The sequence below is a fragment of the Phaenicophaeus curvirostris genome, chromosome 13 (assembly GCF_032191515.1).
Source record: "Phaenicophaeus curvirostris isolate KB17595 chromosome 13, BPBGC_Pcur_1.0, whole genome shotgun sequence".
NCBI classification, from domain to species: Eukaryota; Metazoa; Chordata; class Aves; order Cuculiformes; family Cuculidae; genus Phaenicophaeus; species Phaenicophaeus curvirostris.
The window spans coordinates 15698160-15712667 of record NC_091404.1 but is presented as its reverse complement, the minus strand read 5'-3'; the positions used below and the strand labels follow the sequence as shown (position 1 = coordinate 15712667).

Sequence of the window (14508 nt, the reverse complement as noted above, 5' to 3'; positions counted from 1 at the left end):
GTAGTGTATGGCATTTCATAGTGTTAAAAATTTCCATGTAGCTTCCTCTTAGCTGATAAGAGCAGCCCTGTCTTTAACACAGCTTTTTATGAGCAGCCTTGAACAATAAAGATACGGATGCTGCTGTTCATGAGAGTGCCAGAGAAGCACAAACAAGCAGAGGGAGACAAAGTCCCTTTGTGGGGACACAAAGCCTTTCTGCTGAGCTTCCCCATCCCTTTCATCACAGCCTTCCACATCTGCCTCTCGTGCTCCCATCATCTCCAGTGACCAATGGCCAATTCCATGTGCCCTGGTTTGGAAGGAGAGGCAAGGGTGCAGCTTGTCCTCCTCTTAAATTATTCCTTCCCAGTAATGAACCTGTTCTGCCATTCTTACCCTTCTGGCCAAGTCTGGTCCAAAGAAACAGCAGTTTCCTACAGCCCAAAGGTTTAATTAACATTGAAGTGGATTGGTCTTTGCTGCAGTGAGCTCAGGAAGGATCCAGCTATCCACCCCAAGGCCTTCATACGGTCACTGTGCTTAAATTGTGCTCTGAACTCCAGATTTGAGAGCTTAAAGACAAAGTGTGGATTTCTGGTTTTACTTAAATATTCATGCTCTATTCTGCAATGTATTTCATAGATAATTTGTGCTGATGTTGTGTCAGTGGTTCAAGATGACCAATACTGTCTTCCCTCTTAGAAGCAGCTGTGTTTTAGGGCTCAGATGTACCCTGTCTTCACTGTCAAAGAGAAGAAACGACCCTCCTGTGGGTCAGTGAGAAATGAGGGGGGTGTTCACTTCATGCGTTGGTGCTGCCTATACCCCATCCTCTATCCATGCCTCTGTCCTCTCCAGCACACTGCGTGGTGGGAGCAGGCTGGTTAGCATTGCACGTTGAGTAGTTACATTTATTTAGCCCATCCTCAGCAGCCGTTTCATCCATGCTTTTGTTCATCACTGGAGCAAGATCAAATTTAGGTGTTAAGCAACACTTGATAGGGTTTTTTCCCACCTGAGGACATCCCATGGTCTTCAGGAAGGAGGTATTGTAGTCTTCTCAAGGTGGATGCTTGTGCTGGTCCTTCTCTTGTGCCCTTCCCTTCCTCCTCTCCTGGGCTGTGACTTACCCTCACTGGGATGAGCGCCCTCTTCCCCCCATTATTAGAGTTTTTGTATCTTCTGCTATCTGAATACTAGTTGCCAACAGTGCATTTTTTTCTCTTTGCAGGTGATAGTGGACACCCCAACCAGCCCAGTGACCAGCGGCCTCCCACTCTTCTTTGTCATTACTGTCACAGCTATCAAACAGGTACAAGCGTCAATGCAGGGAGAGGAAGGTGCTCTTAGAGATATTTGTTAGAGAAAATGAGGAGCATGCATTTGCGTATACTCAGAAGTTACCCAAAAGGGCTGGTAGGTTTGGTGAACCCTTCTCAGAAGGTCAGACGTGTATACTGGTGCTTTTCAAGAGAGGCTGCATGTTGAGTCTTGTTTTGGCAATGTAAAATATCTCTATATGTATTGTTGTAAGCAAGCTGTGAGGGTCAGTAAAGGTTAGCACTGTAGTTCTAGCTTCACTTGACTTTTTCTTCTCGTTTTAGAAATGCTCTCTGGGTCTTTGCAGGATGCAGAGATGTGCTCCAAATATAGCCCACACTCTGCTCACTTGTTGGTAAATGGAAAGGGCAGGTTCTGTTCAACCACTCAGCTAGCCCTGAAAATATTTAGTCCTCATCTTCTCACTCCTGTCATATGCACATGTGCCATTTAAAATTTCCTCCACAGAAGGACTGAATAATAAAGAAGTTTCTTCTGCAGGGGGGCCAGAAAGGGAGAGCTAGAGTAAAATCCATCTGCTTCAAATCTGAATGTTTTATTCTTTCAGTGAGGATTGAAGAGGAAGAGTCTTGTCTTGCGTTACCATAGGAAAGAGTTGCAGGGTGCTAAGTGTATTATTCATATTATCAGTCTGTTCTTGCCAACAGTGAGAATAATAGAAACATGTTGCAGTAATTTAGCTGCTCATTGCATGTGCTGCATATAGATTATTTTTATGTGTTATTTTAATCTGTTCTGAATCTGTCAAATATGCATATGAAGTTTTTTTAAATAAATTGATTCAGTCTGAGCTACTCTGGTTGATGTTTTGTCAGGCATGAAGGAGGTCTGAGGGCTGCTTAATTTATTCATTTTTTTAGTCTCTCCTTCTCTCTCTGTCCTTACTCATCCTCTTTCATTAGTTTACTTGCTTCGTTACGAGTTTGTGTTGCCTGTATTTGTGTGCCTAGGGATATGAGGACTGGCTGAGGCACAGAGCTGACAACGAAGTGAACAAAAGCAATGTCTTCATTGTCGAAAATGCAAAGCAAGTGCAGAAAGAGAGTGAAAAAATCAAGGTAACTGTTAACAGAGGACTCGTGTGTAGTTATCCTTGAAGCTGATGGGAAGATGAGGGCAGGGGAGGAGGGATGTGCTGCTGTTAGATCTGCCCTGGTGTGCTCGCTTTCAGAGGAGATGCTCAGAGAGCTGTTCCCGGTTAAGGAGTGAAGCAGCCTTTGTTTGATTGCTTTTGAAAAGCTGTCTTGCAAAAGCTGTACCGGGGCTGACAAGTGACAGATCTGTCAGCGTTTTGCACTTCTCTGGGACAGGCAGTCCTCTTCTATTTCCAACTCTCCCAAGGACACCAGGAAAGTACACTAGCTTTGACGTTAATTTATCACACCACGCTTCAGACAAGTACAGTCTTTTGCTGTATCAAGATTTAGCAGGGAAATAAATACTGCGCCACGTGGGTGCTCTGAGTTGATGCTAGGTTCGATCGACCTGTCGGGCTGTGGAGTAATGCTCAGGGACACATGCATCTCTTGAACCCTGATTTCCCTTTTAGCCAAGGTGATTTCACTTAGACTTTGAGGGAAGCTAAATCTGTAACCATCTAATAACAACCGACAGGGCTCTTAATGTAAGCATCTCTTTTCTTCCAGGTTGGAGACATAGTAGAAGTGAAAGCGGATGAGACCTTCCCCTGTGACTTGATATTTTTGGCCTCGAGCAGCAGTGATGGGACCTGTTATGTCACTACAGCGAGTCTCGATGGCGAGTCCAATTTCAAGGTGACAGGGATGGATTAGGCAGCATTTGGGAGCTGGTTCTCAGGGGTACCTAAGTGTCTGGAGCTGCCATTGAAGCAGGTGCTTGTGTGGTGGGCATGTGCTTAAGTGGAGGATGCTGTCGCAGAGCCCATCCCCATGGCCCTGTGGCTGTATTTAATGCTTTTCCCTCTGTTTGCTTGATGTCAACCCTGGAGTGCCCTGGGGATTGTTTGTTTTCCATTTTGTCTCTGAAAGCCATTTCTGCTGGCGCTGCCCCAAATTGAATCGATCTTTATCGATAATGGCTTCGCTGCCTTATTGCCTATCATTGGAAGTGTGTTAGCGCTTCCCTGCTCCAACCGCATATCGTGAGGTCTGGTGCCTCAGTTACTTCAGCTCCCTTTCCACTCTGCTAATACTTCTGTTACTTAACCAAGTTATCCCAGTGACTGGATCTGGGACTTTTTGAGGCAGTATGCCTGGATTCATTTGGAGAGTTTTTCACTAGCCTGAGAAAAACATCTATTCTGTTTTTTTTTTCTCTCCCTTCCCCTTAATCAAGCAGTGAAATTCCGTATTAGTCTTGCTCAGCATGAATCTCCTCTTCAGTTTGTTTTCTTTCTTTATTCATGCCCCGCTCTTTAAAATAAGGAAAGAAGCAACAACCACAAAAACTTATGTATATCAGAAGACATGAAAATTTGGTTGTGTTTGTGCTTGATAAATATTTATGCAGATACTGGCAACTGCAGTCATAAGGGTGGAAGATGCTTGAAAATTACACGATTCATTCTGGCACTCTGGAGTCAGTGGGAGTACCATTGTGATCTGATATGTATTGTGTGGCGTCTGTGACTTCTCTCTGTATGAGCAGCCGTAATTGGTGCTTGAAATCTTGTGTAGGAGCTGACGCAGTGCTGTGCACTGTGCTGGTTCCACTAGTGAAGAGGAGTGGAGCGGAGCTTTGAAGTGGCTCGAGGCTAAAAATAGATAACCATGTTAAATAGGCAGTTGCTTATTTGTGTCAGGTATTTTATATGCATGACTTCACGTTACTGTTGCAGAGTCTTGGCTCTTGCTAACTTTTGAGTCTGCAAGTGTAATGCTGAATTTCTATATCAAGTGCTGTGGTAGGTTTTTTTCTCGGTTTGTAGACTTCTGTTCGTGATGGGGACATGTCTTCTCTTTCTTGACAAGATGAAGATGAGATCAAAGGGGAAGAGGGAATAGAAAAGAAAGTACTATTTGGGGAAATAGGTCTAACATTAGGAACCAGGTTTTGCTGCAAAAGGAGGGTGAGGGAAGCTCACTCAGGTACTCACAAAACCTCATAGCACTGGTATCTGCTGCCTAGCTGGTGGGGATTTTTCTTGTATTTGGGGCATGTCAGGTCGAGGTATGGGAAAGATGCCTGGTAAGTGAAACTGGAGCAGAACTATAAAAGGGATTTTGTTAGGGCTCTGTCTTTGAAGTGTGAATTTTCAGTCATACATTATCTAAAAGAACATATGTTTTCTAAATACTCTAAGAAACCGAGGATGTAAAGATCATGGTATTGATTAGGAGGAGGCTTTGAAGTATCACTCAGTAATTGCACAGTGTCCATGGTGACAGGAGCAGCGGATGCAAAACGCTGCACAAGGGTTGGGTTTGGTGCTGGGCGCTGCAAAACCAGTTATGAGTTGTGCTTCCCAAAAGCTGTGATTTATACCAGAGATGCATGTGTGTTTGTGCATCTGCTTTCAATACAATAAGCCAGGCAGGTTAGCAAAGCAGCATGAAGGTGGGTATTTATAATGTCGTGACTACAGCGTGTGTAACATAACAGTTCCTCCTGGGATGCGTAAGGAGGGGGATGCAAACGTAAGGAGTGGAGGAAGCTTTTTAATGAATTTGTTTATGAAGATGGATTAAAGCAGCCTGCCGTGACTTGGAGCTCTGAGTAGCTTCTATAAATAGAGCTTGGAAGGCAGCGAGCAAATCCTTCGTGGGCTTTCCAGTTAATTGTGAGAGATGAACCTTCGCAGCAGCAGCTGCTAAAAATAGCTCAGAGTCTGCTGGTGCTCTGCCTGATCCCTGGGCGCTGGAGCTGGCTTCTGAGTACCTTCAGGAGTGGGTGGGCTGGTGGTCCCTGGGAGACCCTTCACCCCAGAGGCAACTGCAGCCTCTCCTGCCCAGATGAGGCGGCAGCAAGTCCCTGCGGGAAACCAAGGGTGCTGTGCTTTTGGTGCACACCTTACTGAACAGATATCCAGCAGCTCCTTCCCTCTATGGTTTCTCTTAAGCTTATTGACTTCAGCCTTTCGCTGAGAGATGCTTCAGTTGCTTTGTGGGAGTGGGATGAGGGGTTGAGTGAGCTGCTGGTGCTGAAAAGCCTTTGCATGGTGGTATTTTAAGTGATGGGGTATAAAACTTGGGGTCAGGCAGTGTTGCTGGGGGCTTGTGGTGAAGCTGCCTGTGCTTCTCTGCCCAGACTCACTACGCAGTGCGAGATACCACCGTGCTCTGTACGGATGAAGCTATTGATACCCTCACCGCTACAATCGAGTGTGAACAGCCGCAGCCTGACCTCTACAAGTGAGTCAGCTCCTCCCTGCCTATCCTGCTTCTCCGGCCCTGCAGCTGCCTGGTGTCATCTCCCTGCAGACACATGAGCACCATCTGTGGGGGATCTAATAAGTTACAGTTCAGCAAAGCGAAGGGCATTTTCTTTCCATCAGAGACCAAAAGGTTTCTCAAGGCAGTGATAAGCTGCTGTGCTTCTTGCATATGAGGATGGCAAAATCGACACTGTGCTTCTTCAGGGCTCAGTTTCTTTGTGGTAAAACCTCCCTGGCGCATCACTTGCCATGGTGTAATGAGCTACTTTTTGTCACCTCAGCTGTAGTAATGGTCCATGTGCCTATTAGGCTGCTCCCTCTCTCTGAATTAAAATGCATCAGGCTGAATGACTTCCACAAATAAGCAGTCTTTGTGGTTACATCCCTTGAAGGAGGTTTGCTGGGGTGTGTTGCACTCTGTAATGGGGATGTGCTGGGGTCCAGAGGCATGGTCAGGAGCTGCTGCTCTGCTGATGGGTGGCAGCTGAGGGAGCACTGCAGGCTTTGGAGGATGCATGACATCCCCCTGTCCTGAGGGCAGCCATCCATCTGAAGCATTGAACTCTGAAATGCACTCATTTACATGTTTGCTTCCATATTCTGCCAAGGAATTTATTTAGTATGCCTGTAGCAGCTCCTTGTAACATTAATGTGTTCTTAATACAAGTTTCTCGTACTTTTATTGCAGATTTGTTGGAAGAATTATCATCTACAGAAGCAACCAAGAGCCTGTAGCCAGGTTGGTCTTGCAGTTTTCTCGCTGGCCCTCCAACGAGGTTGGGCATCCCCATCAGACTTCAAGAATCTGAAATTGTGCTGCTGCCATTAGGGAATGGTGTCTTTTCTTTAAACATTCCAAATATTTCATTCTTAAGGGAGGCCTGTAGAGGCCTCTTCACTTATGCTCTTCTGCCAGCCTGTGATTTGAGCCCCTCTTGGGGAAGCAATGCAGGGCCACCTGGTAACGTCCTTCCCTGCTGACAGGGAACAAAACCCAGGCAACTGCAAAATACTGTTTTTCGAGGGAAAGCAGAAACTTAAGCACTGATCAGAATGTTTTGGGGAAAAAAAAAAGCAAATAACGTTTATAAGTCATCAAAACCAGATGTATATAGCCAGAGTGCTGGCTGTGTGTCGTACTGTGGTGGATCTACCCAGACTCTAGAAGCTACAAGTCAATGATGAGGGTTTCAAAGAGAAATAAAAACACAAATTGGAGAAAAATAAGCCATTGACTTCGTCATTGATCAGCTGTGCTGCTTTTAGAATCATAATTTTATATAAGTACTCAAACATATTAGATTTGAACATTTTGCAGTCATTCCTCAAAAGACTTACTGATTTTCCCCATTACATTTGGAACTTTGAGCACCAAGAATTGTCTGTGTAAGGTGAAATGGAAATATAAGAAGAGAAAAATGAACTCAAGCAATGCTCAATTTAACATACAAATCAAGTAATTGGATCTAAAAAATTCTATTTAGCTTTATAATCTATCTCTGCATCTAAATTTTAAAGCAGTTTGAATGTTCTTTAAGTGATGTGATAACTTCTTTTATGTTTAGGTCTTTGGGTCCTGAAAACCTGCTGCTGAAAGGTGCTACCCTCAAAAATACCAAGAAGATTTATGGTGAACAATTGTTATTATTACTGTTGTTATCATCATAATTTATCTATTTATTTATTTATTTAAGTAGTTCTGATAAATGACAAATGTAGATGTTCATCACTAAATATGGAGAGGCGAAATGCTTCCCTGCAGCCTGTCTGCCTGGGCTCTACAATTAAATTTGTTAAACAAGCTAATTGCAAAGCTGACAGGGTGAAATTAGGAGATACTGTTTATATCTGCTGTGCAGCCAAGTTGTGCATGTTTTGTTAATACACCCAAGCAAGCTTTTCTTTTTTTTTCCTGAGATATGAAGAGCAGTGAGTTGTTCCCAAATCCTTAGCTGGAAACGTGCTCTAGGCTCACAGTTCCAGCCATGAATGGTTGAGGGTGATGACTGTAAAGAAAACTGATGTTTCTTCTAACTGTATGTGATCCTTAGGCTCCTGCGCAGTGATCTGGGATATACGTAGTTTCATTGCTTAACAGCCTCAGAGGCTTCTGTAGTTGAACATTCCTTGGGTAATGCCTCTTTCATCGACTGGGATTCGAGTTTCATGTAAACACTGATGCTCCTTGTGACTAAGTGCAAGCTGGGTCCCTCCTGTGTTATGAGTCTCTTATGAGTCTTGCTTTAATACCCTGTAGGAGTTGCAGTCTATACTGGAATGGAAACGAAAATGGCTTTGAACTACCAAGGGAAATCTCAGAAACGATCTGCTGTAGAAAAGTGAGTATCAACAAGAAATCGGTAAAAGCTATTATGTTTGGGTTTTTTCCCTGGATGACTTGTACAAGAATTATCCCTTAATCTGCTGCCTTTTGTTTCAGATGCTCCCTGATTGCATAGAAAATCTGTATATTTGATTAAGCAGATCTTTCAAGAAGTTTAGTAGCTCTTTTATTTAAAAAACGAAATTAAGAAATGTTAAAATATATGAACTGACCCTGGATATCAGCACTGTGAAAAGCACTTGTTCTGTAATTCCCTTCCTTTCTCTTATGAAGCCTTGTTCCTTTTATGCATGATTTTCTATATAATAATAGCTGCAAGGATTTAAAAAAGAAAACTGTTTTTCAGATCTATCAACGCTTTCTTGATAGTGTATTTGTGCATCCTATTGAGCAAAGCTACTGTGTGCACGACTCTGAAATATGTCTGGCAGAGTAATCCTTTTAATGATGAGCCTTGGTACAACGAAAAGACTAAAAAAGAGAGGGAGACATTCAAGGTAAGTGGATTTGTGTTTCAGCACCTCCTCCAGCTTCATTTATTCTGACGGTTTTATTTAATCTGATAGTGTGCTGCCAGCCCTGCGAGTCCTGTTTCCTCACTGAAAGTGCTATCATTTCCTCGTGCTGTTGACGTTTCTTTCTTACCTCTGTCGTGCTTGTGCACGGTGATGCTTTTGTGGAACCAGGCAAAGCATAAATAAATACATTACAGAAATGCAGCAGCTGATTTAACCTGGATCCTTGTCTGGATGCGAGGTATCTTTCAGCTTTGAGTAGGCAAAATTAAATTGAGGCCATGTCAGCCAGCTTCCTACACCTGCTGATTGGAAGTGTGTAGAAATTGGTTATGTGGTGGATTATTAAGTAGAACCTATTGGGGTGTCACTGCATCAGTTGTGCCATTGTCATAGCTTGACAGGTCTCAATGCACTTGCTTCTTGTTTCTAGTTACTTGAGATCAGAATGAGTCTGCGGCAGTGTGCTCTTTAGAGAAATACACTTGAAAAACACATTGTTTCAGTCACTGTGAAGCAGTGTGTTGTCTCGTATTACACCTTTGTGGGTCTGCAGAAGAAAATAAGTTCGCATTGAAGGAAAATATAATTTGGCCACGTATCTTAGCTGTATTCATTTTTAGATTCTTTTTCTCTATTTAACCTTAGAAGAAAAGCTGTCTAAAACCCTAGAGGTTGTGATAAACTGTCCCTGAGTTATGTCTAATGGGCACAGACTGCATCATCTTCTCTGTCCTTCGCAGGTTTTGCGGATGTTCACAGACTTCTTGTCATTTATGGTCCTCTTCAATTTTATTATCCCCGTTTCCATGTACGTTACAGTAGAGATGCAAAAGTTCTTGGGCTCTTTCTTCATCTCTTGGGACAAGGAGATGTACGATGAAGAAATAAATGAAGGAGCATTGGTGAACACCTCGGACCTGAACGAAGAGCTTGGGCAGGTCTGAACATGCTCTGTTTGTATCTGCTTGGATGAAAATGTGGATGAAAATGTACTCCCTGATAGGAACCCTTGTTGTGGCAGTCCCCCGCGGTCCCCTCAGGGCAGAGCTTCAGCCGGTTTGGTGGCACTTTCCATTTAATGTGATTCTACTTGCTCTGCGAAACAGATAAGGTTATAAATAGTGCATGAAAGAGCAGGAATTGGGTCATGCCAATTGTTTCCATATTGGGGAATATCAGGCGCAGCACTCTGCATGTCAGGGTGGTTTGCTTTCACTGCTTCAATTAAAAATTAAAAATCCTCTGTCTTCTCGAGGTTTGACAAACATGCCTGCCCAGTTGTCTCTCGAGGCACGCAATGCACTGGCAACCACGCTGCTGCTGGCTTTGGGGCAATTAGACATGTGTAGGGCCTCTTGCTTTTTATTTTCCTTTTAAAAAAGATGTATTTGGAGTAGCCATTGCCTAATCTAAAGATCCAAAGATCTTTATCCCCCAAAGAAGGAAGCAGACCTGCAGCAGTAGCTCTATAAGCACTAGGAGCTCTAGCAATGGACCTAATAAAGAGGATGAGGGGAAAATTAAGAGAATCATAGAATCATTTGATTGAAAAGACCTTTGAGATCATCAAGTCTGACTGTACCTGTCCACTACTCTATCATATCCCTGAGCACCTTGTCTTGCCCATCCTTAAATACCTCCAGGTTTGGTGATTCAACTACTTCCCTGGGCAGCCTGTTTGACTACCTGGTAACCCTTTCAGTGAATACATTATTCTGGTCTCTAATTGAACCTCCACTGGCACACAACTCGAGGCTATTTCCATTTGTCCTGTCTCTTGTTGCTTGTGAGAAGAGACCAATGCCCACCTTGCTACAACCTTGCTACACTGTTGTAGACAGTGATAAGGTCTCCCTTCAACCTCCTTTTCTCTACACTAAACAACCCCAGTTCCCTCAGCCGCTCCTCATAAGACTTGTTCAGCAGCATCTTCACCAGCATCATTGCCTTTCTTTGGACACGCTCCAGTGCTTCAATGTCATTCTTGTAGTTAGTGGCCCGAAGCGAAGAGCCTGGAAACAGATTTTCAGAAGCTGCTTCCTGCCACCTGTGTAATGGACTGAAAAAGAGCTGCTCTGAGAAGCAAAGTAGGGGCAACTACGTGGTGGTGTAAGTCCTGTGGGGCACCTCTGTCTTTTGTGTGCCAGGTTAGGATAGCAGCTCCTCTCCAGTATTGGCACAGATGCACTAAAATGCTCCAGCCTCTTTGAGTTTTGGGAGGTTTCTTCCCCATCATGTGGGGTGGGGGTTGCAGTGAGACAACTTGCCTACTTGGTTCTAGGTGGAGTACGTCTTCACAGACAAAACTGGGACCCTGACAGAGAACAGCATGGAGTTCATCGAGTGCTGCATAGATGGGCACAAGTACAAAGACTGCATTTCGGAGGTGGATGGCTTCACTCAGACTGATGGACCCCTAAAATATTATGGCAAAGCGGAAAAGGTAGGAATTCTGTGCGTTGATGACTTGTTAGAGCTTTGTTTTCAGCTCCTGGCTGAGTAAATGCAGCAGAAGCTGGGAGAGCGCGTTGGGGTTTTTTGTTTTAAAATATGCATGGACAATTACAGTCAAGTGCTGCGAGGTGGACTCGGTGCATGGTATTAAACTGGTAACGAGCCCTCCCTCACTCCTGCCTAGAGCCGTGAGGAGCTGTTCCTGCGAGCCCTCTGCCTGTGCCACACTGTTCAGATCAAGGAAGCAGACCAGGTGGATGGGCTAATAGGACATCCAGAACGCAAATACACCTATATCTCCTCTTCCCCAGATGAAATTGCTTTGGTGAAAGGCGCAGAAAAGTAAGAATATGAAGATGCTGGGTTCTTAATTCTCTCTCTGGTGGGAGGGAGGTGAGGGTTTTCTGAAGGCGATAGACCCATTTTCCCAGTCAAGACTGCACCTCTTTGAGAAGCGTGTTATGATATCAGCGCTGGGCCTCATCTGCAGCCCTGTTAAACCGTGCAAGCTTGTGGGTTTAAATGAGCTCTCTGTAAAAGAGGTGATCTACAAAGAGTATTCCCTGAGCAACTTCTCAGGAGGTTTGTACTCACTGCTGAGAGCAGCCTCAAGGTGCTGTGGTGCCCGGCTGGGGCAGAGGTTCCTTTGCTGGAGCCCCTATAGCCACGTGTTTTAATCCCCGAGAAATGGGGCCCTGTTACCTTGTGCATATTGCAGCCAAATTGCTTCCTTTACACGCAGTGGCAAAATAATAGGATGGGTTACTTTAATCAAACCCACAGTTGAATCCTGCTGAAGATGCTCAAGGCCAGGTTGGATGGGGCTTTGAGCAACCTGGTCTAGTGGAAGATGTCCCACCCCATGGCAGAGGTCTTGGGACTAGATGATCTTTAAGATCTCCTCTGACCCTAACTGTTCTATGATTCTATGCTACTGCCAGCCCCTATGTTTTAGGCAGAGCTGTATATACTTGCTTATGGATTGTAAATCCATCTGTGCGATGTGGTGCCCAGCTCTCCGGTTCATGGGAGCGGTGCCAGAACATCATAGCAGGCACTGCATAGAGAAGCAAACATCCAGCCAGGCTTTTTAGCTCAGGCTTGCTAACTTCTTTGCTCTTCTCTGCAGTACAGGAGGCGAAGCGAAAACATTGTTAATTAATAATATGTGCCAATGGGTGTTTTCAATGTTGTTCTGTCCTTTTGTTTATTGACAGGTATGGTTTCACTTTTCTAGGACTCGAAAATGATTTCATGAAAATACAAAACCAAAAGAATGAAACTGAAATGTAAGTGCTGCAGGGGCCACCACGGAACAGGGATGCTAGTGTTGCGCTGGCTCCCACTGGGCTTAATTGAGTTTGGTCAACATGGCCAACCAGGCAAAGTCAAAGCAGTTCCACGAGGGCTCTCAGACCATGCTGACCTGTAAAAAGCTCCTGTCTTTTTTATAAAGTGCAGCACAGCGGGGTGCAGGCTGAAAGGCGTGTTTGCAAAAATGTCCTGGCAGTTTCAGTGGTGTCTAAATTCAGGTCCCTTCAGTGCCTGTTGTCCCTTGCATGTATCCTTTATCCACACCCAGCTGTGCAGATGGCTCCAGGCTTTCAGGGGGCGGTTACTGACCTTACAGACAGTGCTGGACCTCACAGTGGGATGCTGTAAGCCTAAACTGTGTGATACGGCTTTCTCCCCTGTAAATTCTTTTCTCCCTCCCAAGCTGCAAGTAATTAAATTTCACCCTGCGCTCACAGTTTGGAGGACGTCTGAGAGTCACTGACCTAATCCCAGCGCTCCCTGACAACTTGCCTTCACAAGCAAGTTTCACTTCTTACTCCTCGTATGGTATTAGTTCTTTAATTAAACGTCAGAGCTGATGTTGCTGCCTGCAGCGTGTGGTGCCCAGCCTTGGGGCTCACTGCGCTGCTGGGCACCCACACACTCAACCCCATGCTCAAAGCAGCACTGGAGTTTATTTTTTTATTAGTTCTTTTTCTTGTGCAGTAGCTGTAAAAAAGTGCATTGCCCAGTGGGTGCTGCCACTTGTAGGGTGTATTGATTTCTGCAGCTCGTTGTTAGTGATTTTCTGTCTTAAATAGTTATTTTTCTTTAACTGGGCCTAAGCTTATTTTTTTCTTTTTCTAAGGTACCAGCTTCTTCATGTGTTGAACTTTGATCCTGTCCGTCGGCGTATGAGTGTCATTGTGAGAACCACCACGGGTACAGTTAAAATGCATTTCTGCACTCCCATACATGTGCACAAATACAAAACACATTCTCTTTTTCCTGTAATCCAGAGAGGCTAAGCTGTCTAATTAAACTTTGTACTGGGTTTGGTTGGGGTAGAGTTAACTTTCTCCATAGCAGCTGTTGGGAACAGCAGCAGGGGTGGGGACAGTGACCCATGGGAGCTCCCTGCTTGCCTTGTTCCAGCCTGGAGGTACAAGTACAGCAGAGGGGAGGTGCGAGACCTTTTACTGAGCAGGATGGGTTTTCGATGGGGATAGCAGACAAATACTCAGAGGTCAACATCCTTCTCAAATGTCAGTCCTGTAAGGTATGGGATGCTGATTTTTCCCTCCCTGAAAAGGATGACAAAGATTCCAAGTAAGAAATAATAATCTGCTTTGTCCAGCCTGTTGCAGTAAGCTTGCTCAGAGGCAGGAAGGGGCGCCCAGTCTCCCAGCCTGAGGTCAAACAAGGTTTTGCATTGGTTAGTGTAAGTCCACTTTTGGTAGGCAGCTGGGCTTCTAGCTGTTCCTTCTTTAATCTTGACAGATTTCCTCCCTTTGCATCATTTGCTCATTATCGAAGCTGTTAAGTCTTTCTGCAGCTTGTGGATGCTATAAAGTACTTATAATTTGCTTTTTAGGAAAGTTGCTTCTCTTCTGTAAAGGAGCAGACTCCTCTATTTTTCCAAGGGTGCAGCAAGAAGAAATCCAACAAACAAAAGTCCACGTGGACCGCAATGCTATGGTGAGCGCGCGGATGGAATTTGGCTGGCTCCTGGGGTCAGGAAAGCATTATTCCAAAAATAGGGATGTGACCTTGCTTTGGAGGGAAGCGTTGAAAATCTAAATGTCACTTCACATTGTTTTGAAGTGAGGCTTCTTTCCTTTTCTGTTTCTTTGGCTTCCACCTTTATCTGATTTTTTTATATACTTATACGGTTTCCATCACAGTTGCGTCCAAGCATCTCTCAAGCAAGTTTAAAAATAGAAATAATAATAGCAGGGTGTTTTCTCTGATGGGAGAAGTGCTTGGTTACAGTCATGGAGACACCTGGTCCCTGCTCTCCGTGCTGGATACACACTCTTAGCTCTGGTCATTCCCTGTTTCTCTCTGCCATGTGACATGCACATAGTAGAATAACCACGGATACTCTGATGGGAAGAAGTTACTGTATAAACACAGAGAAACTGATCTTTTGTCTCAAGCCAACGCATTCTCATTGCTGTCACAGTCAGTACTGATGGAAAACACTGATGGTGGAAAAAGGCGGAAGAAAACCTGGTTTT

The 14508-nt window shown here is 44.5% G+C and overlaps 1 protein-coding gene across 1 annotated transcript in view; it reads left to right on the top strand.

The window, feature by feature from the left end:
- The window catches only part of ATP11C (ATPase phospholipid transporting 11C), a 44263-nt gene that overhangs the window by 13138 nt on the left and 16617 nt on the right, over positions 1-14508 (top strand). Inside the window, exons 5-18 of the mRNA XM_069867962.1 lie at positions 1214-1294; positions 2274-2381; positions 2970-3098; positions 5551-5654; positions 6366-6416; positions 7243-7307; positions 7935-8016; positions 8368-8518; positions 9280-9477; positions 10821-10982; positions 11178-11335; positions 12211-12282; positions 13137-13210; positions 13863-13966. Of these exons, the coding sequence (XP_069724063.1) occupies positions 1214-1294; positions 2274-2381; positions 2970-3098; positions 5551-5654; positions 6366-6416; positions 7243-7307; positions 7935-8016; positions 8368-8518; positions 9280-9477; positions 10821-10982; positions 11178-11335; positions 12211-12282; positions 13137-13210; positions 13863-13966 (1539 nt within the window). The remainder of the gene's footprint in view (positions 1-1213; positions 1295-2273; positions 2382-2969; positions 3099-5550; positions 5655-6365; positions 6417-7242; positions 7308-7934; positions 8017-8367; positions 8519-9279; positions 9478-10820; positions 10983-11177; positions 11336-12210; positions 12283-13136; positions 13211-13862; positions 13967-14508) is intronic.